Source organism: Bos indicus x Bos taurus, chromosome 3 (assembly GCF_003369695.1).
Source record: "Bos indicus x Bos taurus breed Angus x Brahman F1 hybrid chromosome 3, Bos_hybrid_MaternalHap_v2.0, whole genome shotgun sequence".
NCBI classification, from domain to species: Eukaryota; Metazoa; Chordata; class Mammalia; order Artiodactyla; family Bovidae; genus Bos; species Bos indicus x Bos taurus.
The window spans coordinates 54,761,598-54,786,758 of record NC_040078.1 but is presented as its reverse complement, the minus strand read 5'-3'; the positions used below and the strand labels follow the sequence as shown (position 1 = coordinate 54,786,758).

The 25,161-nt window shown below is 40.9% G+C and overlaps 1 protein-coding gene and 1 long non-coding RNA gene across 3 annotated transcripts in view; one reads left to right on the top strand and one right to left on the bottom strand.

Moving 5' to 3' along the window:
• LOC113889653 overlaps positions 1–23,637 on the top strand; it is a 32,863-nt gene extending 9,226 nt beyond the window's left edge. Inside the window, exons 2-3 of the long non-coding RNA XR_003510310.1 lie at positions 21,002–21,108; positions 23,285–23,637. This is a non-coding gene — a long non-coding RNA (uncharacterized LOC113889653). The remainder of the gene's footprint in view (positions 1–21,001; positions 21,109–23,284) is intronic.
• On the bottom strand, positions 336–24,920 carry LOC113889646 (guanylate-binding protein 6-like). Of its 2 annotated transcripts, none has more exons than XM_027536627.1 (10): positions 24,714–24,920; positions 18,293–18,420; positions 15,529–15,638; positions 15,122–15,318; positions 12,695–12,940; positions 11,400–11,680; positions 7,655–7,867; positions 3,865–3,967; positions 3,352–3,545; positions 336–872 (listed from the first exon to the last, which is right to left on the bottom strand). In XM_027536627.1, the coding sequence occupies exons 2-10, from the start codon at positions 18,371–18,373 to the stop codon at positions 756–758; spliced, it is 1,542 nt and encodes a 513-aa protein (XP_027392428.1). In that variant the 5' UTR covers positions 18,374–18,420; positions 24,714–24,920; the 3' UTR covers positions 336–755. The 2 variants fall into 2 exon arrangements, with proteins under 2 accessions (XP_027392428.1, XP_027392429.1); XM_027536628.1 differs by lacking the exon at positions 24,714–24,920 and adding an exon at positions 20,983–21,112.
• Between the last annotated feature and the right edge of the window lie 241 nt (positions 24,921–25,161).

Here is a 25,161-nt window from a genome sequence, read left to right as displayed (position 1 = left end):
TTCTGGTTTCCTTGATGTGTAGGCCCAGCAGTGGGATTTCTGGGTCATATGGCACTTCTATTTCCAGTTTTTTTAAGGAATCTCCACACTGTTCTCCATAGTGGCTGTACTAGTTTGCATTCCCACCAACAGTGTAAGAGGGTTCCCTTTTCTCCACATCCTCCCCAGCATTTATTGCTTGTAGACTTTTGGATCACAGCCATTCTGACTGGCATGAAATGGTACCTCATTGTGGTTTTGATTTGCATTTCTCTGCTAATGAGTGGTGTTGAGCATCTTTTCATGTGTTTGTTAGCCATCTGTATGTCTTCTTTGGATAAATGTCTATTTAGTTCTTTGGCCCATTTTTTGACTGGGTCGTTTATTTTTCTGGAATTGAGCTGCAGGAGTTGCTTGAATATTTTTGAGATTAGTTGCTTGTCAGGTGCTTCATTTGCTATTATTTTCTCCCATTTTGAAGGCTGTCTTTTCACCTTGTTTATAGTTTCTGTTGTTGTGCAGAAGCTTTTAATTTTAATTAGATCCTATTTGTTTATTTTTGCTTTTATTTCCAATATTCAGGGAGGTGGGTCATAGAGGATCCTGCTGTGATGTATGTTGGAGAGTGTTTTGCCTATGTTGTCCTCTAAGATTTTTATAGTTTCTGTCTTATGTTTAGATCTTTAATGCACATGAGATACATCATCCCTATGCACATTGTTAAAGAAAGTCACTTCATAAGGACATTAAGACAAAGGTAAAACCTGCCAGGATCCTTAAAGTAGTAAGCATGTATTTTCATTTCTTGTAGTTACTTGTCGTAGTCTAATTATCTCAATACATAATTCATCAGATTTTTTTTGAAAGTCCACATTGAGTAGTTCCCTTTGCACCTGTAGAAAGAAGACAGTACCCTGTTGGAAATATCCAATTGTCATTTATTTGTATCTAACATGGCAACTGGTCCCATCACTTCATGGGAAACAGATGAGGAAACAGTGGAAACAGTGTCAGATTTTATTTTGGGGGGCTCCAAAATCACTGCAGATGGTGACTGCGGCCATGAAATTAAAAGATGCTTACTCCCTGGAAGAAAAGTTATGACCAACCTAAATAGTATATTGAAAAGCAGAGATATTACTTTGCTAATAAAGGTTTGTCTAGTCAAGGTATGGTTTTTCCAGTGTTCATGTATGGATGTGAGAGTTGGACTGTGAAGAAGGCTGAGCACCAAAGAATTGATGCCTTTGAACTGTGGTGTTGGAGAAGACTCTTGAGAGACTCAAGGAGATCCAACCAGTCCATTCTGAAGGAGATCAGCCCTGGGATTTCTCTGGAAGGAATGATGCTAAAACTGAAACTCCAGTACTTTGGCTGCCTCATGAGAAGAGTTGACTCATTGGAAAAGACTCTGATGCTGGGAGGGATTGGGGGCAGGAGGAGAAGGGGACGATAGAGGATGAGATGGCTGGATGGCATCACTGACTCGATGGACGTGAGTCTGGGTGAACTCCAGGAATTGGTGATGGACAGGGAGGCCTGGCGTGCTAAATTCATGTGGTGGCAAAGAGTCGGACACGACTGAGCAACTGAACTGAACTGAAAGAACAGTATCTAACAACCTCAGCAGCTCAGCACATGTGTCTATTTCCCTACTAATTTAGATGCTCTTTGATGAGTTTGTCCAGTATTTCCAAATGTTTGAACATGGTGGGGAGTGAGAGCATCCCTGGTTTAGCTTCCCAGGATCCCTCAACACCATCTCCCTGGGCAAGGAGCAGTTAGGCCTAAGTCAGGACTTAAAACTACCCCACTAATGTGTTCCAGCCCTAAGATTGCACTTTGGGAGGGACTGTAGGAAGAGTTAGAACTGGACATGGAACAACAGACTGGTTTCAAATAGGAAAAGGAGTACATCGAGGCTGTATATTGTCACCCTGCTTATTTACCTTATACGCAGAGTACATCATGAGAAACACTAGGCTGGAAGAAGCACAAGCTGGAATCAAGATTGCTGGGAGAAATATCAATAACCTCAGATATGCAGATGACACCACCCTTATGGCAGAAAGTGGAGAGGAACTAAAAAGCCTCTTGATGAAAGTGAAAGAGGAGAGTGAAAAAGTTGGCTTAAAGCTCAACATTCAGAAAACAAAGATCATGGCATCTGGTCCCATCACTTCATGGGAAACAGATGGGGAAACAGTGGAAACAGTGTCAGACTTTATTTTAGGGGGCTCTAAAATCACTGCAGATGGTGACTGCAGCCATGAAATTAAAAGACGCTTGCTCCTTGGAACGAAAGTTATGACCAACCTAGATAGCATATTGAAAAGCAGAGACATTACTTTGCCAACAAAGGTTCATCTAGTCAAGGCTATGGTTTTTCCAGTAGACATGTATGGATGTGAGAGTTGGACTGTGAAGAAGGCTGAGTGCCGAAGAATTGATATTTTTGAATGTGGTGTTGGAGAAGACTCTTGAGAGTCCCTTGGACTGCAAGGAGATCCAACCAGTCCATTCTGAAGGACATCAGCCCTGGGATTTCTTTGGAAGGAATGATGCTAAAGCTGAAACTCCAGTACTTTGGCCACCTCATGCGAAGAGTTGACTCATTGGAAAAGACTCTGATGCTGGGAGGGATTGGGGGCAGGAGGAAAAGGGGATGACAGAGGATGAGATGGCTGGATGGCATCACCAACTCGATGGACATGAGTCTCAGTGAACTCCGGGAGCTGGTGATGGATAGGGAGGCCTGGCGTGCTACGATTCATGGGGTTGCAAAGAGTCGGACCCGACTGGGCAACTGAACTGAACTGAACTGTAGGTGAATTCTAAATATTTCTCAGTTCCCTTGAGGTAGGGTGACCACGCACATGTCATAAATAATGAGGTCTGCTGACTTTCTTTAGAACACTGAAACTCCAGGTTTGGACAAAGAATTCATTTACTCTAGGTGTATAAAGTGAATCAGACAGATCTGGAAATAATGTAGCCATTTTAAGCTTTCAATATCCTGTATTTGGTAGAAGCACAATTGATACTTTTGAGAGCAGATGGAAATATTACAGGTCTTCGATGGTTGTACTGCAAGTCCTAAGTACTCTAAGACTGGGATCCTGTTCACTTAGGGGAAGTTTGACCCTCAGTCCAGGAGCCTGGACCTTTATTTGTTCCTTCCAAGCCTTAGCACTACAGAAGATGCTGAGTCTTACAGAGGTTAATTCTTCAGCACAATCCACACTGATGTTACATGAAACCTGTCTTTGGATTTCTCTCTGGGATCTGAATATAGGTCATATTTCTGTCCCTTTATTACTGAGAAACTAGCATTTTGTCCATCAGACTCTGCCCACGCCCATCTAGACTTACCTTCAGCTTGTGCTCAAGCAGTTCTTCCTGCTCTCTAAGAAGGTTTTCTCTTTCCAACATGAACTTCTCTTTCAGTTTGGCTATACTTTCCTTGTGGCTTCTCCCTTGTGCCTCCATTTTTTGCGTCTTATCATTCAGTTTCTGTATTAGCAGATCCTTTTCCACCTCTGCTGCTTGTCTTTTGGTATATTCCTCTGTTTCACAAGAGTTTTAAACAAAAAACAGTTATGCTGAGCTATACCTTCCTGAGCTCAAAGACTAAAATGACATTAAAGTGGTGGGAAGGAGTCTGACTGTTCCTGCTATCACATCAGACAATGTGCTTTGGTACATGATGTAGACACACTGATTAGATGTACATTCAACCCAAACTCCCTTGTTTATTTCCACGTGTAGCAGAGAGGATCCACAGAAGAAGAGGAAGCTCTAGTGTCAGAAAGTGTTTCCTCCCAATCCTGCTAAAGGGCAGCACAGAAGCCACCTTCCCCTCTGAGAGCTCAGTCCTCCCTGTACCTTTCATGGCTTTGTCCACATCAGCGAGGGCCTGGTCTGCCTGCAGGATGGCTGCCTCTACTCCTGCCTGTGACTGCAGGAAGCTCTGGAGGATGTGGTTTGCCTGAGGAAAAAACAAAGAGCAAAAACTTGTCAGGCAACCTCAATATAGTATCTTCCTGGGGAAATTATTGTTCAGTGAACCTACAGATTTCTTTGGGATGGTTTTGGTCACCGCCTCCTGTTCAATGTTACACACCTCCATCCATAGCTCTTCAGGCACTCTGTCTAACAGAATCTAATCTCTTGAATCTATTTGTCACCTCCACTGTATAATCATCAGGGATTTGATTTAGGTCATAGCTCAATGGCCTAGTAGTTTTCCCTCTGCAAGGGAGAAAGGTAAGTATATACCCAACTGAATGCAGAGTTCCAGAGAATAGCAAGGAGAGATAAAAAGGTTTTCTGACATGGAAGATGCAGAGAAATAGAGGAAAACAGTAGAATGGGAAAGACTAGAAATCTCTTCAATAAAATGGGAGATATCAAGGCAACATTTCATGCAAGGAATGGGCATGATAAAGGACAGAAGCGATAAGGACCTAATCAGAAGCAGAAGAGATTAAGAAGAGGTGACAAGAATACACAGGAGAACTACACAAGAAAGGTTTCAATGACCTGGATAATACAGTGGTGTGCTCACTCACCTAAAGCCAGACATCCTGTAGTGTGAAGTCAAATGGGCCTTAGGAAGCATTACTACAAATTAGTGGAGGTGACAGATTCCAGCTGAGCTATTTAAAATCCTAAAAGATGATGCTGTTAAATCAGCATCTCACTACATCAGCAAATTTGGAAAAGAACAGTGGCCACAGGACTGGAAAAGGTCAGTTTTGATTCGAACCCCAAAGAAGGGCAATGTCAAAGAAGGTTCAAACCACCATACAATTGCGCTCATTTCAGATGCTAGCAAATGCTCAAAATCCTTCAAGCTAGGCTTCAGCATTACATGGACCAAGAACTTACAGATGTACAAGTAGGGTTTCAAAGAGGTCAAATTGCCAACATTTGTTGGATCACGGAGAAAGCAAAGGCATTGCAGAAAATAATCTACTTCTGCTCCTGCTAAAGCCTTGGACTGTGAGGATCACAACAAAGTGTGGAAAATTCTTCAAGAGGTGGGATTACCAGTCCACCTTATCTGTCCCTTGAGAAACGTGTATTCAAATCAAGAAGCAACGGTTAGTTTGAAACAAACTGGTTCAAAGTTGGGAAAGGAGTATGTGAAGGCTGTATATTGTGTCTCTGCTTTTTTAACTTACATGCAGAGCACATCGTGTCAAATGTTGGACTGGATGAAGTACAAGCTGAAATCAAGATTGCTGGGCAAAATATCAACAACCTCAGATATGCCTGTGATACCACTCTAATGGCAGAAAGTGAAGAGGAACTAAAGAGCCTCATGAGGGTGAAAGAGGAGAGTGGAAAAAGCTGGCTTAAAACCTAACATTAAAACAAAAAGTAAGATCATGGCATCCAGTCCCATTGCTTCATGGCAAATAGAAGGGGAAAAAGTGGAAGCAGACAAATTTTATTTTCCTGGGCTCTAGAATCACTGTGGATGGTGAGTGTAAACATGAAATTAAATATGCTTATTCCTTGGAAGGAAAGCTACGACCAACCTAGACAGTGTATTAAAAAGCAGAGACATCACTTTGCAAAAAAAGGTACATATAGTCAAAGCTATGGTTTTTCCAGTAGTCAAGTACAGATGTGAGATTTGGACCCTAAAGAAGGCTAAGCACCGAAGAACTGATTCTTTCGAACTATGATACTGCAGAAGACTCTTGAGAGTCCCTTGGACAGCAGGAGATCAAACTAGTCAATCCTAAAGGAAATCAGCCCTGAATATTCATTGGAAGCACTGATGCTGCAGCTGAAGCTCTAATACTTTGGCAACTTGATGTAGAGAGCTGACCCACTTTTCAGTGGGACCCTGATGCTGGGAAACACTGAAGGCAGGAGGAGAAGCGGGCAACAGAGAATGAGATGTTTAGGTAGCATTGCTGACTCAGTGGACATAAATTTGTGCAAACTCAAGGATATGGTGGACAGAGAAGCCTGGCATGCTGTAGTCCATGTGATTACAAAGAGTCAGACATGACTTAGTGACTGAACAACAGCATCGACCCTCCAGGTTCGACCGTGTAAATTTTTCACCTTTCTTCAGACCCCACAGTGGTTGTAGATGCCGGAATTATGTGCAGCTGTAAAATCACCCATCCTCCACTGTTTGCAACTGCTCTAGCTGCACATTGCTTTCCTTCTGACTCATGCTCACCTACCCTTTCTTTATTAAGTTATCGTTTATTGACATTTCAATGTGTAGCTTTTGCCCCCTTCTCCAGGAAGCTTTCTTAAGCGTTATTCTGAGTTCTGAATGGCTGCCAAGAACCTAACAGCTACCCTATCAGCACTACCACTTGATAGATATGTGACATTAGGTAACTGAGTTCCTTTTCCTTATGTCATACTTATCAATTTTGTAATAAAGATGATAGCAGCATCTAATCTATATTATTCTGAGGACTAAATCGATGATCTAACCAAAACACCTGAAGTACACTTGAAGTAGTGAGGGCTCAACATACGTCAGTCATCATCACTACCACTACATTCGTCCCTGTCACTATCTCTATCAGTGTGTACCTGTATGATAACCATTGTGCCACCATATCCAATGGCTATTTATGTGTCCTCAGGTAAGATTATAAACTTCTTGAGAACAACAACTTTTCTTTAATTTTCCCTACACTTTGCAGAAAGTCCATTTTGGGGGTACTCATTTAAATTTTTTATTATTTTATTTTTTACACAATTTTTAGAGGTTATACTCTATTTATAGTTAATGCAAAATATTGGCTATATTTCCTGTATTTTACAATATATCTTTGTAGCCTATCTTACACCCAGTCACTTGTACCTCCCACCCTCACTCCTATATTGCCCCCACTCCACGTTAGTAACCACTAATTTGTTCTCTATATCTGTGAGTCTTCTTCTTTTCAGTTATACTAACTAGTTTGTTGTATTTTTTGGATTTCACATGTAAGTGATATCATACAGCATTTGTCTTTCTCTGTCTGACATTGCTTTGAGAATAATGCCCTCCAAGTCCATCCAGGTTGCCACAAATGGCAAAATTTCATTCTTTTTGATAACTGAGTACCATCCCAGTATATGCACATTCCACATCTCCTTTATCCATTCATCTGTTGATGGGCACTTATGTTGCTTCCATGTCTTGGCTATTGTAAGTAATGCTGCTATGAACATTGGGATGCTGGTATCTTTTTGATTTAGTGTTTTTTCAAAACTTATTACAGTGTTTGCTAATTGAAAGGAATGTTCTCTTCCATCTAGATTCTTGATAATAGATCCTGTCTTTGAGAAGAAGTATTTCTAGTTTATTTAAAGAAAATTAAAGTGTTAGTCACGCAGTCATGTCTGACTCCTTGTGTGCCCATGGACTGTATGTATCCTATGAGGCTCCTGTATCCATGGAATTGTCCAGGCAAGAATACTGGAGTGGGTTGCCATTCCCTCCACCAGGGGATCTTCCCAACCTTGGAATTGAACCAGGATCTCCAAGCAGCTGCAAAATTGTGGATATAAAAGCTAAAAGTGTAGCAATACCACCATGCTCTGCTTTCTCTACAAAAATGGTGCTATGGTCTTAGAATTTCAAAAGAACCAGCAAAGACCCTTTGACTCCAATATTCTGTTCTTTCCCAATCCCCTTACTCCTCACCTTAACTCCTTTCCTGGGAATGAGTTTATAGTTCTCTTCAAACCTGTTCCTTGCTTCTAAGTAGCGACGGTGTCCGCCAGGGAAAGAGAAAGTTCCTTCTGAAATACTCTTCATCAAGGGGTCTGAAAGCTTCTTAAGCTCAGCCTGACAATACTTGACAGATGCTTCTTCATCTTGCAGCAAGAAATCTTCTTTCTTTTTCTTGATCATGACCTGTCAAGGAAATGAAGAGAAATTCAGTAGAAAGAAGCTGTTAGAAGAGAAGGTCCAACTGTGATCCTCTTGAAGGAAGCAGTCACACAACATCAGGGCACATGAGAAACAGAATAATAGATACAGAGTCATGAGACTAGTTTTAGTTCTAGATCTGACCAACTTTTTATGTGACTTACAGGAAGTCTCTAAACTCTGTTGGCTTAGTCTCAATATCTGTGAACTGATGGATTGGCAGCTGTGAATTCCATTGTTCTTTAACAGTAATAGGATTAATTGTGATCCACCCATCAACCAAGAAAAATGGAAAGCTCAATTATGACTTGAAGTAGGGCTTCCTATGCCTCCTAGGTGCTATAGATAAAGATATATATTAATACATAGCTAATCAATTGCCTAACTTAATGAGTTAAGTATACACAACAGAATTTTGAACTCTTTCTGAATTGTTGCTTCATTGAGGGGTTGAGTGTATGAAAATATAGGAATTTTATTTGTCACCTTTGTACTTGTAAACTATAAGTGATCTGATTTTTCTCTAAGAGATTTTTTAACTGGGAGGATGGACAAAGGTAGACTAAAAGACAAAGTTTCTGTGACTATGCCAATGGTAAGCAGAATTATGATCACCAAGAATTTTCTCCCTGGTATGCACATTCCTGGACTTCTGAGTAAGTTGAACATTGATCATATGTTTCTGTTCAGTTGAGTTGCTCAGTCGTGTCCGACTCTTGAGACCCCATGAACTGCAGCACGCCAGGCCTCCCTGTCCAACACCAACCCTGGAGCCTACCCAGACTCATGTCATTGAGTCAGTGATACCATCCAACCATCTCATCCTCTGTCATCCCCTTTTCCTCCTGCCCTCGATCTTTCCCAGCATCAGGGTCTTTTCCAATGAGTCAGCTCTTCGCATCAGGTGGCCAAAGTATTGGAGTTTCAGCTTCAACATCAGAGCCTCTAATGAACACCCAGGACTGATCTCCTTTAGAATGGACTGGTTGGATCTCCTTGCAGTCCAAGGGACTCTCAAGAGTTTTCTCCAACACCACAGTTCAAAAGCATCAATTCTTCGGCGCTCAGGTTTCTTTATAGTCCAACTCATACATCCATACATGACCACAGGAAAAACCATAGCCTTGACTAGATGCACCTTTGTCAGCAAAGTAATGGCTCTGAATTTTAATATGCTGCCTAGGTTGGTCATAACTTTCCATCCAAGGAGCAAGCGCCTTTTAATTTCATGGCTGCAATCACCATCTGCAGTGATTTTGGAGCCCAGAAAAATAGTCTGTCACTCTTTCCACTGTTTCCCCATCTATGTGCCATGAGGTGATGGGACTGGATACCATGATCTTCATTTTCTGAATGTTGAGCTTTAAGCCAACTTTTTCATTCTCCTCTTTCACTTTCATCATGAGGCTCTTTAGTTCTTCTTTACTTTCTGTTATAAGGGTGGTGTTATCGGCCTATCTGAGGTTATTGATATTTCTCCCGGTAATCTTGATTCCAGCTTGTGCTTCATCCAGCCAAGCGTTTCTCATGAGGTACTCTGCATAGAAGTTAAATATGCAGGGTGACAATATACAGCCTTGACGTACTCCTTGTCCTATTTGGAACCAGTCCGTTGTTCCATGTCCAGTTCTAACTGTTCCTTCCTGACCTGCATGCAGGTTTCTCAAGAGGCAGATCAAGTGGTCTGGTATTCCCATCTCTTTCAGAATTTTCCACAGTTTATTGTGATCCACACAGTCAAAGGCTTTGGCTTTGGCATAGTTAATAAAGCAGAAATAGATGTTTTGCTGGAACTCTCTTTCTTTTTCGATGATCCAGCGGATGTTGGAGCTGAAACTCCAATATTTTGGTCACCTGATGAGAAGATTTGATGCATTTGAAAAGACCCTGATGCTGGGAAAGATTGAGGGCAGTATGAGAAGGGGACAACAGAGGATGAGATGGTTGGATGGCATCATCGACTCGATGGCCATGCGTTTGGGTGGGCTCTGTGTTGGTGATGGACAGGGAGGCCTGGTGTGCTGCAGTTCTTGGGTTCTCAATGAGTTGGACACGACTAAGTGACTGAACTGAACTGAACTGAATGGTTTAGTGTTTTTCCCCACTTTCTTCAATTTAAGTCTGAAATTGGCAATAGGGAGTTCATAATCTGAGCCACAGTCAGCTCCTGGTCTTGTTTGGCTGACTGTACAGACCCTCTCCATCTTTGGCTGCAAAGAATATAATCAATCTGATTTGGCTGTTGGCCATCTGGTGATGTTCATGTATAGCATGGTCGCTTGTGTTGTTGGAAGAGGGTGTTTGCTATGACCAGTGCATTCTCTTGGCAAAACTCTATTAGCCTTTAGATTATGTTGTATAGCGTAGGATACTTTAAAATGTAGAGATGACCCTAGTGGACAATACCTAATCACTTAAGTCTTTCACATGTAGTCTTCTCCTGTTGGTGGCAGAAGAAGTAATCAGAGAGATTAGAAAGAAAAGAAGAATACAGGGCACCATTGCTGGCCCAAAGATGGAGCAGGGTGGTTATCCAGAGCCCATATGAGTGCTGAAGAAAGATACATTCACATATTTACATGCAGGGATGACAGTGTGGCTTTAAATTAAACTTTATGCTAAATACAATAATCTGTTTGTGGCCTATCAAGCATGCATTTACATCTGCTTCAATCATTAAAGGAATACATTTAAAAATCAAAATGGAATAACTTGTGCAGAAATTCAAAACTGACCTTGGTGGCCATTCTGGATGTGGTTTCAGGCATGTTTCTGCATCACTGAGAACTTGAAAAACCTGAACTTTGTCACACTCAAGGATGCCACCATCCATTCCCAAAACAGTGTCTGCTATAATAGCAACTGGAAGGTGAAAACTTATGGTCTCAAAGATCCCACTGTAAACAGGCAATGGTTTCAGACTCCAAACAATCCTTTAACAAGCACTCTTACTTCTTTCCAACTCCGGTCTTAATTCTTAACAAATACTACAGGTAGTTTTGTGGGTTTTGCCTATATTGAGGGTTTTGCAGCCCCTCCTCCCTGCACCCATTTTGGAATCCAGTGGAGCACAATTCAAATGCTTCTTGTATGTGTATCTTCAAGGCTCTAGTCCTCATTTGGCTCAAATCATATTCTTCTTATGCTATGAGAAACTGTTTGCTGTTTATTCTTGGGAGTATTACTAAGCCCTTTGCGCCTTTTCCCCCCTCCATCTTGTTGTACACAGAGCACATCACCTGTACACCTTGAGCTGGGATCTAACCTGAAGAATTTTGAGCTAATAAATGTGTGTTGTTTTAAACAGCTAAGTACAGGGTAATTTGCTTACAGTAGAAAATAAAGAGGCCAGTTTTTAGAAAAAGGGATGGAATGCAGCCTGTAGAATCCTGTCTTTCACATGAATCCAAACTCCTTTTACAAGTGAGAAGCATGTGAACCACAGGTAAAAAGAAGGAGCCTAAGTACATTTCTAGAAGAAAATGTATCAGGAAGGCTATATTCTAGGCTACATTACCAGAAGTTTCTTCTGGAAATCCTTCTTTTCATCCTTGAAGGAGTGCTTCATGAAGACTGCAATGGCTTCCTTCTCACAGGCTGCGTGCACCTCCAGCAGCTCCTGAAGCGTGTCTGTGGGGAGGCTCAGTCTCTTGGTCATCTGCTCACTGTAGTGGTCTGCTGCCTTCTGCACGGCTGCTGAGTTCTCTAGCTGGGCCAGAGTTGTCACCGCGTTCTCCAGACAAGGAACTGATCCACTGTTGATGGCATTTACGTAGGCCTCCACCAGAGTCCCCAACCCTGAATGACACATATTTTGAAAATAAACAGAACATTCTCCCTTGTTTTATGAACTTTAGATCAATACTCTTAAAATTACTAAAGTTTTATTGACTTTGAGGTTTTCTTTCTTCTCTTTCTTTTCCTCATCTTCATCCTTATCCTCATCATTGTATCCTCCACCTTCTACAACTTTCTTATAGTAACATCACTGTGTCTCCCATTCACACTATTTTATAGTTCTCAGTTCATCACAATTCATTATTAACTGAAATATCTCAAACAATATGTTCAAGGTTCTCCTGTAACACTTTTCCCATTGTAATACAATACAAAGAACTTATATATATGTGAGCAAACTGCATATTTTGTGAGCACTATTTCCAAATGAAAATGTAGTGCCACATGCAAAAATGTCATCAAGAATTTCCAGACCATGATACAAACTTTAAAGCAAGCAGCCCCATCTCAGCACAGGGCACTATGTGACTGCCCCATTGACATGGGCATGAAGCCAGAACTACGTAAGATTATATTTAGACTTGTTTCTCAGACTCTCAATGAGCTTACATGGATTCATGACCTACTACTTATTATTGATTCATGTGAATTCACAGAATACCTTGTATATCCTCATTAGAAACACTTACCCACTCAGTGGTTCATCACCATGAATATGTGTATCCTTAACATATCTTTAGTGTAATATTGGGTTGGCCAAAATGTTTGTTTGGCTTTTTCCATAATATCTTACTGAAAAACCTGAAAGAACATTCTGGCCAACCCAATAGTTTCATGAGATTTGGTATGCTTCAAAAAAGCCTCATACAGGGCAATTTAGTGAAGAAGCATGCATTTCTATGTGGGGATGAATATCTGATTTTCCAAATTATATAGAGAACACAGTTAATGAAGAAAAAAAGAAGAAAGCACCATTATCGACAATCCCAGAGTACATTTACAACTTCAACTCCACCAGACATTCCTCAACCACAGTGAATCACAGAGAGACATGCTGTAGCAAAGGAGGCTCACTTTTCCCAGTGATAGTGATTCCCTCTTTTAAAGTCTTGGTCTTTGCATGGGTATAGATATACGAGCAGAAAACTTTTGACTGCTTCTTGAAATTCACATCCAGTTCGTTGTCTGGTATTTCCTCAAGATGGAGTAATTGTTTTCTGTTACTTGCAGGGCGGTCAAAGACGAAACACTTCCGTCTGGGAAAGAACTTCTTAATACACTCTCTGGGTAAATTGGAATTTTGAATTTGGTGATTTTCATCTGCAAAAGTGGAAATGAACAATCAAAGAAGAGACAGACTCTTGATAAGGGTGCTGAGGACTTTGATTTCCAGGAATTTTTACAATCATTCTAATGCCTATGCCTATAAATCATTTCTATTTGAAAATCAACCTTACACTAATCTACCATTAGTTCAGTTCAGTTCAGTCGCTCAGTTGTGTTGGACTCTTTGTGACCCCATGAATTGCAACACGTCAGGCCTCCTTGTCCAACACCAACTCCCAGAGTTCGCTCAAACTCATGTCCATCGAGTCGGTGATGCCATCCAGCCATCTCATCCTCTGTAGTCCCCTTCTCCTCCTGTCCCCAATCCCTCCCAGCATCAGAGTCTTTTCCAATAAGTCAACTCTTCGCATGAGGTGGCCAAAGTACTGGAGTTTCAGTTTTAGCATCATTCCTTCCAAAGAACACCCAGGACCTATCTCCTTTAGAATGGACTGGTTGGATCTCCTTGCAGTCCAGGGGACTCTCAAGAGTCTTCTCCAACACCACAGTTCAAAAGCATCAATTCTTCGGCACTGAGCTTTCTTTATAATCCAATTCATACATCCATACATGACCACTGGAAAAACCATAGCCTTGACTAGATGGACCTTTGTTGGCAAAGTAATGTCTCTGCTTTTGAATATGCTATCTAGGTTGGTCATAACTTTCCTTCCAAGGAATAAGCGTCTTTTAATTTCATGGCTGCAATCACCATCTACAGTGATTTTTGAGCCCCCCAAAATAAAGTTAAATAAGTTAAAGTTATCTACCATAGAAACTCTATTTTTATACTGAGCCAAGATTGAAGGAAATACTTCTGGGGAGGAAAAAGAACTGTTTATACCAACTGAAGAAATGTTTGTTTTCCTCAGCCATTGCATAGTATGCACTGGATCAATTATTTATAAGGTGTTTCTTGAAAGTTAAGCCAATCCAAATAACTGTCAAAAACACTAGTTTGATGTTACAATCTCCATTTCAGACATGAAAAGTAATGGTGGAAATAAGGATATTCACAATATATCTGGGAAAGAAATCACATTGGGAACAAATGACATACAGGAAAGAAATGCTTTATAAAATTGAATAAAAATGCACATTCTATAAATATGTTTTGAGATTACTTTAGCATACCAATCTCATGGTTAGATTGGCCTAAAGGAAATGAGGACACTCCATCAGTCCTCTGCAACACTTTCTATTGGGTGTGACAGTATCATACAGAGGGATTTGGGGGCATATATCATCAGTTCAATAAATATTTATTGAAAGGTTTAAGTATATGATTAAACAAAGTCAATATTGCTTCTAGGTACCACCTATTATTCTCTCTGATAAATATAATCTGAGTAAACAACTTACTGGATGAATATGACATATACCATGTAAGAGAGGTTATATGTGGCTCAATCATAAAGAATTCATCCGCCAGTGCAGGAGACATGGGAGATGTGAGTTTAATCCCTGGGTAGGGGAGATCCCCAGAGGAGGAAATGGCAACCCACTCCACTATTTTTGCCTGGAAAATCTCAAGGACACAGGAGCCTGGTGGGCTACAGTCCATACATTCAAAAAGAGTCAAACATGACTGAGCAACTGAGCACATGAGCATGCATGTACATATGGTGTAAGTTTCTAGAATGAAGAGTATGATGTTATGAGAAAGCCTTTGAAGTCTGATAGTCTCAATGGAAGGATGTAGCAATGCTTTTCTTTTGAACGAATTAGAGTATAAATAGTTTGTCTATTAAGAATATATCTATATAGGGCAATAAAAAACACTCTGTGAAATGTATCAATATTTCACAAACTAATCCTTTTATTTACCTTATGATTCTACATCTACCAATTTCAATTTGATGGGTTATTTTTCTCAAAGAGGAAAGAAGAGCACTTAATATGTAATACAATATGTGAGACTTTTTCTTCATATTAATTTTTCTAAAATCATTTGTTTAATACTAGATTCTAAATTTCCTCAGTGAGCTTATGCTCTGGTCTCTGAAGTTCTTCCAGTAACAACAATGACTGAAGCCACCCACCAGTCATTCACCAGGCACCATTAGCATAGCCTCATTCCAACCCCAAATTAAGAGTGACATCAAGTGCTGAATATCAGGGCTCTTGATCCCACTTCCTACTGAGCTTTCTACCACCTTGCCCCTGCTCTGATACCTGGAATCAACTTCAAGGCATTCTCCAGGTACTCATCTTCAGTGATGGGGTTTCCATTAAACTTCAGCTCCAACATGAAATCCCGCACAGTCCAGACAAAGTCTGGAAAGAATCTCACAAACTCGACTGAATCCTCTACATCATCAGAGATGGGAGATGATTTGATTCTGATCAGCTCTGTTAATTCAGTCACATAGCTGGGATCTTAGGTAAGGAAAAAGAAGCACTCTCCAACAAAATTTCCAGATCATACCCCAAAGCAAGTTTTACAAATATTCCCTTTTAAAATTTGCCCCATTTTACCATCTCATCAATCAACAGAATGGAGTCATGGAATAGGAGAAACGGTGTCAGCTGCTATTCCCATAAACTCAATGAAATGTGCTAGTTCAGCTCTGGAAGGATACTGCAGCTGCTCCAGGGCCTGGTGGTTGATGGTGCCCATGCTGTTGTAGATACAGGTACTGCTCAGGAGCACGGCCAGGGCAAAGATCCATGAGTCATTTTTGGAGTCACCCTAGAAAGTACATTACAGGGTGAGGACACTACTCATGCTCTCATTCAATTGTTCATTTGCTGTAACAGCAGACTGTAACTCGATAGGAAGGCAAGCAACATAAATTTTCATCTCAGTTCAGTTCAGTGGCTCAGTCGTGTCCGACTCTTTGTGACCCCATGGACTAAATGCAAATCATTCTGGTGTTGATATTGACCCATCTAAGCTCTTTTGTGTGATTAGCTATTAGCAGAAATGAATGACATCTTATATATGTTTGAATGTTTACTATAGCACTTGGAACATAGAAGTTTTCCAGTAGAAAGTGGACAACGATTCCTTTGCAACATTTTCTAGATCATGATGGATATTAGGAATAGAAATACTAATCAATTAAATTCAACTACTAACTGTTCATCTAGATAATAGGAGACACTCATTTGCTTACTTGAATATAAAGTTCCACATAATAATCCCTACCCTAGAGAGATGGCTTTCTGGAGGGTCAGATATATATGGGAACATACCTATTTATCCAAGATGATAAACAACTCAGTGTAGAACCAAATGTGTTACTGTAATAGATAAAGGAGTAATACCACAAAGACAGAAAAAAAAAATACTCTGTGTATTCAGAGCCAAGAGTGATTGTGTCTTACAGTGATGTGATGACATGAAGTTGAAAAGAACTGGACATTAAAGAATTGACAGAAACTTCCCTGATAGCTCAGTTGGTGAAGAATTTGCCTGCAATGTGGCAAGAATCTTCCTAGAATGCGGGAGACCTGGGTTTGATCCCTGGGTTTCGAAGATCCCCTGGAGAAGGGAAATGCTACCCAGTCCAGTATGCTGGCCTGGAGAATTCCATGGACTCTGTAGTCTATGGGATCACAAAGAGTTGGACACGACTGAGGTCTTTCACATCAGTCACTTCAGGAACCATGCAAGTGGAAGGACCCACAGAAGCTGATCATGATTGCCAGAAACTGTGGTTATATAGAGGTATTACGAGGTTATTTTATTTGGCTGAAGTGGTGTTACCCATGTAGTAGTAGATAACGAGGTGGAAAATGATATTCAGAACAAGTCATGAGTGACTTTGGAACTGATTTATATGTATACTGCCCACTCCAGAATTCTTGGGCTTCCCTGGTGGCTCAGACAGTAAAGAATCTGCCTTCAATACAGGAGACCTGGGTTTGATCCCTGGGTCCAGAAGATCCCTTGGAAAAGGGAATGGCTACCCACTCCAGTATTCCTGCCTGGAGAATTCCGTGGACAGGGGAGCCTGGCTGGATACAGTCTATGGGGTTACAAAGAGTTGGACACTACTGAGTGACTAACACTTTCACTTTTTTCACCCAGATACGTTACAGATAGTGAGACCAGCAAGTGGTTCTGCTACTATCAGTGTGCAGTTTGTTGTGCACTGGCTTATGGCAAATGAGGTTAGATAAAGGCGGCAGATTATGCAAACTACAACCTATTATGAATCATAGACCATCTTGGGTTGACACTGATGTGATTAAGAATAAATTAAATTTTAATTTATAATTCAGAATTCATGTCCCAGCTCTTTTCTGCAGTGATGAAACCCAAGATTCAGTGTTCCTACATTTAATTTAGATGCAGATTAATACAAATAGGAGAAAAAAACTGATTGTAACTAACACTATAAAGTCAAAATATCTATATTTTTCCCATTTACAAAGCTTTTTAGTTAAGAGTTCACTGACAATGCTCAGAGCCTTGGACTAAAATGTTCCGGGTACAGAAGGAGCTTTTCTGGAGATTTAAAAAACATATATATAATAGATTTTTGTTAAATAGAGTTTTAAATTTTATTTATGTTTAAAAATGTTATTTTATTAAATATATTTTTTATTAAAATAGATTTTTATTCAGAGAAACTATTTCATGTTTTCTACTTACAACCCCATCAACTCCACAGCTCTCAACTAGTAGAGCCCATTGTTCCCATGGGTTATAGCTTCTACTGGACTATAACTATAGTCTTTCACCAGTTATATATATATATATATATATATATATATATAACCACTATAACTGGTGAAAGACTGGTTATCATCTTCTGACTATAGCCAGACTTCCACCAGTCTAGCTTTCACCAGACTTCCCAAACTAACAACTGGTATAGGTTATCACTTTGTGTAAACATGGTTCTGTGTGCTGATAACACTGCATATTTCTTACCTCCCCAACTGACCTCTGGGCCCTTAGCTCCATCACTCTGATACCTGTTGCATTCAACACAAAGCCCTGGGATTCATATGCCCAATAAATATTTATTAACTGGTATCTTTCGTCTCCCCTGGAGGAGGTCATGGCAACCCACTCCAGTATTCTTGCCTGAAGAATCCCCATGGACAGAGGAGCCTGGTGGGCTACAGTCCATGTGATTGCAAAGAATCCATCACAACTGAGCAACTAAGCAACAGCACAGCACGTTTTTTGTCTCAGTGCTGAAAATAAGATCTATCTATAATAACCAAACTATTGAATTTATTATAGAATAAATTCAAGCAAAGTTTTTTTAGCCTCATCATTCATAGTTTGCTTTGCATAATTTGATTGGGACATGTCATAAAAATTGAACTGAGGTGGGAAATTGAAATGTAAGTAGAGTAAGGAATAAAGAAGATTCCCTGCCTCACCTTTTCCATATCACCCAGACCCTCAGTGTCCAGAAGGACCAGGGTGTGGTTCTCCTTGGAGGGGTGGGGCACACACCACATCCAGATTCCCTTGGTTTCAGACTGCACTGTGGAGCCCAGACAGAAACCTGCACAGAAAGAGGAGGAAGCAACGCACAGTAAGACCAGAGAGTTCAGGCTACCCAGGGGTTGCTTTGGGTAAAATGGTTGGAATGTGAGTGCCTGGGTTGGGGACAGGTGTTTCCATTTCAGCAAGGACAAGTGCTACACATACTCAGGACCTTCCCAAGAAATATTTAATGTCCCTTATTCACCTTCTAACATTAATGGCTCATACTGTATCACATTAAGAGGTCAGTGTAAACTCTGTTAACCTTTCTAGTTATCTGATATTAAAGAGCTTCCATATCCTCCACTTTCTGATGGAGTCCCACCAGTACCAGTAGGAGATCAGGAGTAAGCCTCCTGTTCCGCTGGCTTCCACCCTCGTGAGCCACGTTGTCCCAGCAGCTCTGTTCCTCTACCTTGACCACATCTCCTTTTGTTTAGCTCCATCCAGTAGCTCTGGTGTTTGTCACATTCTGGAATCCATTCATTGCTTGCTTCTTCACACTACAGAAGATACAAAGGCTACATGGCCATTGTTCCTGCCACCCTCTGACTGCTTCTGCATCCTTCATTGATTCCTTTTGCTCTGCTTGTTCCTTTGTGATTGTTTCTTCATTAAACATCTTGATTTACCCCCTAAGTGACTTCCATATGTCCTTCCAGGACTTAGACTGATATAACACTCTTGATAGATTTGTTTTTCCTTCCCTTCCTCCCTGTATTTTCCTCATTTCTGTTTTCCTCTTCAAGAAATGATGAATTCTTCATTCATTGACCCGAGGTTGCTGATATTACAGCAGTGAATCAGAAAAGACCCATGAGAATTGTTTGCCCTTCTTTCTAGAGTCTTAAAACAACTGAGGGAGATTGTGTGTGTGCTCGGTCTGTAGCCCACCAGGCTCCTCTGGCCATGGATTTCCCAGGCAGGAATACTGGAGTGGGCTGCATTTCTTCCTCCAGTTCATCTCCCTCACCCAGGGATCTAACTTGAGTCTCGCATGGTTGCTGCATTGCAGGCAGATTGTTTACCGCTGAGACACCAGGGAGGCCCAGAGGGAGATTATGTGAGGTATATGCCTAAAAGCTGCAGGCAGTGAATCTTATCTATAGTGCAAGATTTTAAGTGCCCACCGGATGCCCATGGTCCCTTCAATGAGACTAGAAATGGATATGATGATATCCCTAGTGGAGCATGGTTCAGCACGGCTCAGGCCATTCAATGATCATATCCTGTGTGTTCTGTTCAGAGAGGATATAACACCTGAGGTGATCTGCACTCTTCAACATCGTGATGGCTTTTCACTGTTTGCCAATTAATACAGAGAAATATAAGCTCCCATTTCCCACAGGGAGAAAAGACAAGGTATAACTGGGGATCATCGCTGTCAGTTATGTGAGGTAAAGGACAGACAAAGAAGTCACCACAAGGGCAGAGTGCAGTGACTTGCTTCTGCTCGTGGACTTTGACTGGGCACCAATTTTGTTTCATTTTTGGTTTTTGTCTCCTTGTCATACAACTGGAGTGGTAGAGTCACAATTCAAGTTCTTTAAAACATAACTAAGTGAGGGATTTCCTTAGTAACAGAATTTGTTGTTCAGTTGCTCAGTCAAGTCTGACTCATCACAACATCATGGATGGCAGCAAGCCAGGCTTCCCTGTCCCTCATGAACTCCTGGAGTTTGCCCAAGTTCATGTCCATTGTATCAGTGATGCCATTCACCTCCTTATTATCTGATGTTATCTCAAATAGAATAAAAAGAATGTTGTTGAAACACCTGTATATTCCATGGGGTTGCAAAGAGGTGGACACGACTGAGCGACTTTCACTTCATGTTTTACAAATGGAGAAACATAATATGAAGCAATTTTTTAAAAGGAAGAGTGAAAGAATACCCCATGAAAATCAGAACACTGGTGAAGTCTAATGAAGGTGTGAGAGGACATAACTTGGGATTTTGGGTGTTGAAGTATTATTTTTTGATCTCAGTAGTGATTAGACAGATGATTACATTATGTTTATCAATTTTATAGTATTTATATGTGTATATTTTATGCACCATTCTGTATGTGTTATAGCTGATAGTAGGAAAAAGAGAAAACGAAAGTATAATTTACCAAATTGGAAATAAGCAAATTAAATGAAGTAAAAGGTGGGTGGTAGCCCCATTGAGATATGGGTTTTACAGAGATTCATCTGTCTGTACTTCCTTCTATCCTTTTTAAAAAACAGAACATGTTGAACAAAATTTGTGTGCTACCTGAAATGTCCCTGTGGTTTAGGGCAAACATGGAGAAGGAGAAGGGAAGGGAATGATTGTTGAAGATGAGCTCCTGAGCAGTTGGCAATGGATAGGATCAGGACGAATGAGGTAGATTTTTGGATGACGTTGGGAATTCTCAATTACTGGATAAAAGAGTTAACATTGTGGAGGGATGGGTTTGAAGTTATAAATTCGGAGGTGAGAATTAGGCGTTTTCTTCAGTAGGGAGTTAGGCTCTTCAGTAACATGACCCTAGAGGAGGAGGATCAGCAGACTGTGTTATCACTGCTTCCAAGTAAAAGGTCTTGAACAACACTCACCATGGTTCTGTCCTGCCAGGCGGTTCATCAGGTAGGACTTCCCCGTCTGATAGAGCCCTGCGATGGCCACCACCACCACAGGCTGAGATATCTGCTCGAGAATCTTCAGTGCTCTGGGGTTTAAAGGTAAGTATTTAGCCTAGTGTGCCTAGGCCTGTACACGTGAATTATGTACATTTCCTCATGGATCCTTAATGAACCCTAAAGCAACCTGTCCATGGGAGGCATGCAGTGAATACAATGAGAACACAAAGCACTGATGATGAAGCCTTAAGAACACAAGCATTTAGTGGGTATTAGAGGCAGACTCTGATGCTGGGAGGGATTGGGTGCAGGAGGAGAAAGGGACGACAGAGGATGAGATGGCTGGATGGCGTCACTGACTCTATGGACATGAGTCTGGGTGAACTCCGGGAGTTGGTGATGGACAGGGAGGCCTGGCATGCTGAAGTTCACGGGGTCGCAAAGAGTCGGACACGACTGAGCGACTGATCTTATCTGATCTGAGAGGCAGATGGGATATGAAGGGGATGAGGAGTGACCAGACACCGTTTCTGGAATTCCAAATGATTTGGTCACTCAGTAATTGCACAAATATTTATTGAGAAACTACCATGTGCTGGACACAGGTCTAGGGGCTCAGAAACAAACAGTGAACAACATGGAGACAAATCTCAGCATCATGGAGCTCTATTCTAGAGGAGACAGATAATAAAGTAAAACCAAAATTGCTGTTGTTGTTTTGTTGCTAAATCTTGTCCAACGCCATGTACAGTAACCTGCCAGGCTTTTCCATGTACGGGATTCCCAGGCAAGAATACTGGAGTGGGTTGCCATTTTGTTCTCCAGGGGAAACTTCCTGACCCAGGAATCAAACCCACGTTTCCTGCTTGGCAGGCAGATTCTTTACCACTGAGTTACCAGGGAAACCGCCCCCCACCACGACCCCAAACAAAACATATATGTGTATATTAGGGGATGGGAAGAGATCAGAAGGAAAGGATAAAGGAATGGCCTATAGAGCACTGGGGGTTGAATTTATGAAGTCAGTAGCCAAGGAAGACCATGCCAAGTAAGGAAAATGAATGTAATCAATGATTTGATGAAGACAGATGGATGCAGGGAATCAGTGGGATCTGGAACAAGCTGGAAGAGTGAGTGTGGGAAAAAAATTGAGATAAAGAACATAGCTCTCTCTCAAACACAAAAGGATAGACCTTTAATGTGGCTACTCAAAGTTGTGTATGTACGAATTAATTTATTAGCTGAAATTATAAGACTTTTCTTATTACTTAAGCTGATAGGGAAGAGATGCAAGCAGCCAGGGTGTTTAAAGGTCTGCCTAGGTCAGAGTCTCACATTTGGGCCAGGCTCTACTTAAAATGATTTTGTCACAATGATCAGGTGTTTCATGATCTCAAGAGACAAACAGCACTCTGAGGGCTTTGACAGTCCCATTGTTTCTTTTCTCACAGACCATGTTAAGCAGTATGTACATGTTCCCATACTTTATTAACCATGTGACAACTGGGAAAATTAATTTCTCTGTGCCTTATGTTTCTCTGCTATAAACTGGTGACGCTAAAAGTAAAAATCAGTTTGTTGTTAGGGTCATTAGGAGAATTAAATACCTCATAATACTTACACTATTCTTAACATTATGCTGGTTCATAGTAAATCCAATGTAAGTATTGCTTTACAGTTGAGTCCTCTGCAGAAGGGGAAGATAATTTCTGAATGAAAGAGGAGGATTGGCTCTGGCCTGAAACAGTGACACTTCCCTCCCTGGTTGCAAGCAAGTGGGAGGACACATCCCAAGAGGAAGATGAGCAGGCTGGGGAGATCCAGTGGGGACAGCTGAGAGAGAGGATGGTGATGGGGGAGAGTCAGGCTGGAGGAGCTCAGAGCTGCCTGGCCAAGTCCAAGTGCAAGTTCTGGAGTTGGGCTGCCAGGGTTCAATCAGAGGGTTCACGTGACTTGTTTGCTGTTGAGACCTTGTAAAAGGAATTTAACTTTGGAAGCCTCCATTTTCTATCAATGTTGTAGGAAAAAGAATAATTCCTGCCTGATTCATTGCTGTACAGTTGATAACATATAGGGTCTCAGAAAATTTTAAGAAAATTTCCTGCATTAATGTACTGTTTTAACGATGAACATGTTAGAAAATGTAATAATCTGTTAGTGCTTCCAGTAAGTTGTAAATAATCAAGGTATCTAAAACCTTTAAAAAAAAAAAAAAACATGAATTTTTTTCAGCAGAATTCCTCTCTACACGTATCTTTTTTTTTTTTTTTTCCTATAGTAGATTGGCAGCAGAGATGGGAGAACAAAATGATCTTTTACTTCCGTGTTATGTGAAACTTAATAAGGGGAAACTTCACTCAAATGGAGTCAGCATGCCAGAAAGAAGAGCTCGCATGCAGTACAACTGGAGGTAAGTTATAAGGAAAACTGTCAAATATAGACCCCAAGGACAAAACCTTCAACAGGGGAATCATCAATGACAGTCCCCAACAGGAAAAGATGTACACTGCATCTCCTAGAAGAATTGTCTCCCCCAGCAATTCAGCCAATGAGGATGGGTCATCACCCCGACCTCTTATTTTTTTTACTAATGGACTTGTTTTCAAAATGATCTTTCCCAACTCCTTCCTTTTCTCAATAAAATAATATTCTTTCTTTGTGAGATTTGCCCATGGCTTTCCTGTAACTTGCTACTTCTGAATTACAATTCCTCTGCTATTCCTGAATAAATCCACTTTTACTTGAAAAATAGCTGTTTAATTTTTAAGGTGAGCAGTCATAAGCAAGAGGAATTGTAGACTTTCTTTCTGAGATTAAATAGTGATAAAGTTTTGTGTAAGAGTCCATAAGTTTGCAATGTATTTTTTAGAATTCAAAGTATACTGAGGTACCCAAACCAAGAAACTTTTCACTTTAAAACTAACCAAATAGAATGAAATAATGATACTACACGGCAGATGACTAACGTTTTCCAAAGGCTACTGTTCAGGAGAGTTATCTGAAGTGATGGTTAAAAGTACTCTAATCTTTGTATTTTTCAGGAAATACCAAAAGTTATTATGAGGCAGTTCTTATATGGGAAAGGTATTAAAAGCAGTGCATGATAAATCAACACGATTAGACCTTAAAGCTATTATTTATAGTTGGTTAATGAGACTAAGATTGAATTATTCCATATAATACAGTTTAATAGTATGTGGAATATTTAATTTTTTTAAAAAAACTTTTTATTTTATATTGGAGTACAGCTGATTAACAATGTTGTGATAGTTTCAGGTGGACAGCAAAGGAACTCTGTCATACATATTCTTCCACAAACTTCCATCCCATCTAGGCTGCCTCGTAATGCTGAGGAGAGTTCCATGTGCCATACAGTAGGACCTCATTGGTTAGCCATTTTCAATATTGCATTGAGTACATGTCAGTCCCAAACTCCTTAACTATCCCTTCTTCCCATCCTTCCCCCATGGATTGTTAAATATTTTTAATACAAAAATAATCGTGTTTATCTCTTAGAGTTTACATAATCTGTATATTATGGGACTTCCACTCTCTCTAGTTTTTTCAATGCCCAGCAAAGTAAAGTCAGGACTCAGTCAGAGTCGGGGGGGGGGGGGTAGGGGCAGGGGAAACAGCCCCAACCAGTGCCTCTGTGAAGAGGTAGGTGTTGGGTCATGCAGTCCTAGGAAGGACTTCAGCCCCCTTACCTCAGAAGAGTTAGGATGCACACCTCTGTATTCCGTGGTGGGCTCCTTTCTGCACTCCTGGATGGATGCTGGAGGAGGAGCATCCATCCAGGACATGGTGCACAGGCTGTTACCTGCCAGCTGCCTCAGGTCCAAACCGAGATACCGAGCGGCAGGAGGAAAGCTCCCTGCAGGCTGCTTGTCCTTCACTCCCTCCATACTCTCCTGCCTCCCCTCCCAAAGTGTGGGCACTGTGCTGGGGGACTTATTGCTATTTCTAGTCAACAAGAAAGTACGTATAAGTAAATTTTAGGAGTGTACTTTGTGTGTATTCTGCAGCCAGGAAACAATTTCTCAGCTGTCCTCACTTGTTTCCTGAGCCCCTCCTGTGTTTGGTTTTGAGAAAACACGTCTATTTTGAAACTGAAAATGGAGCAGGGTGTTACACCCATCCTGTTATGGGTTGAGT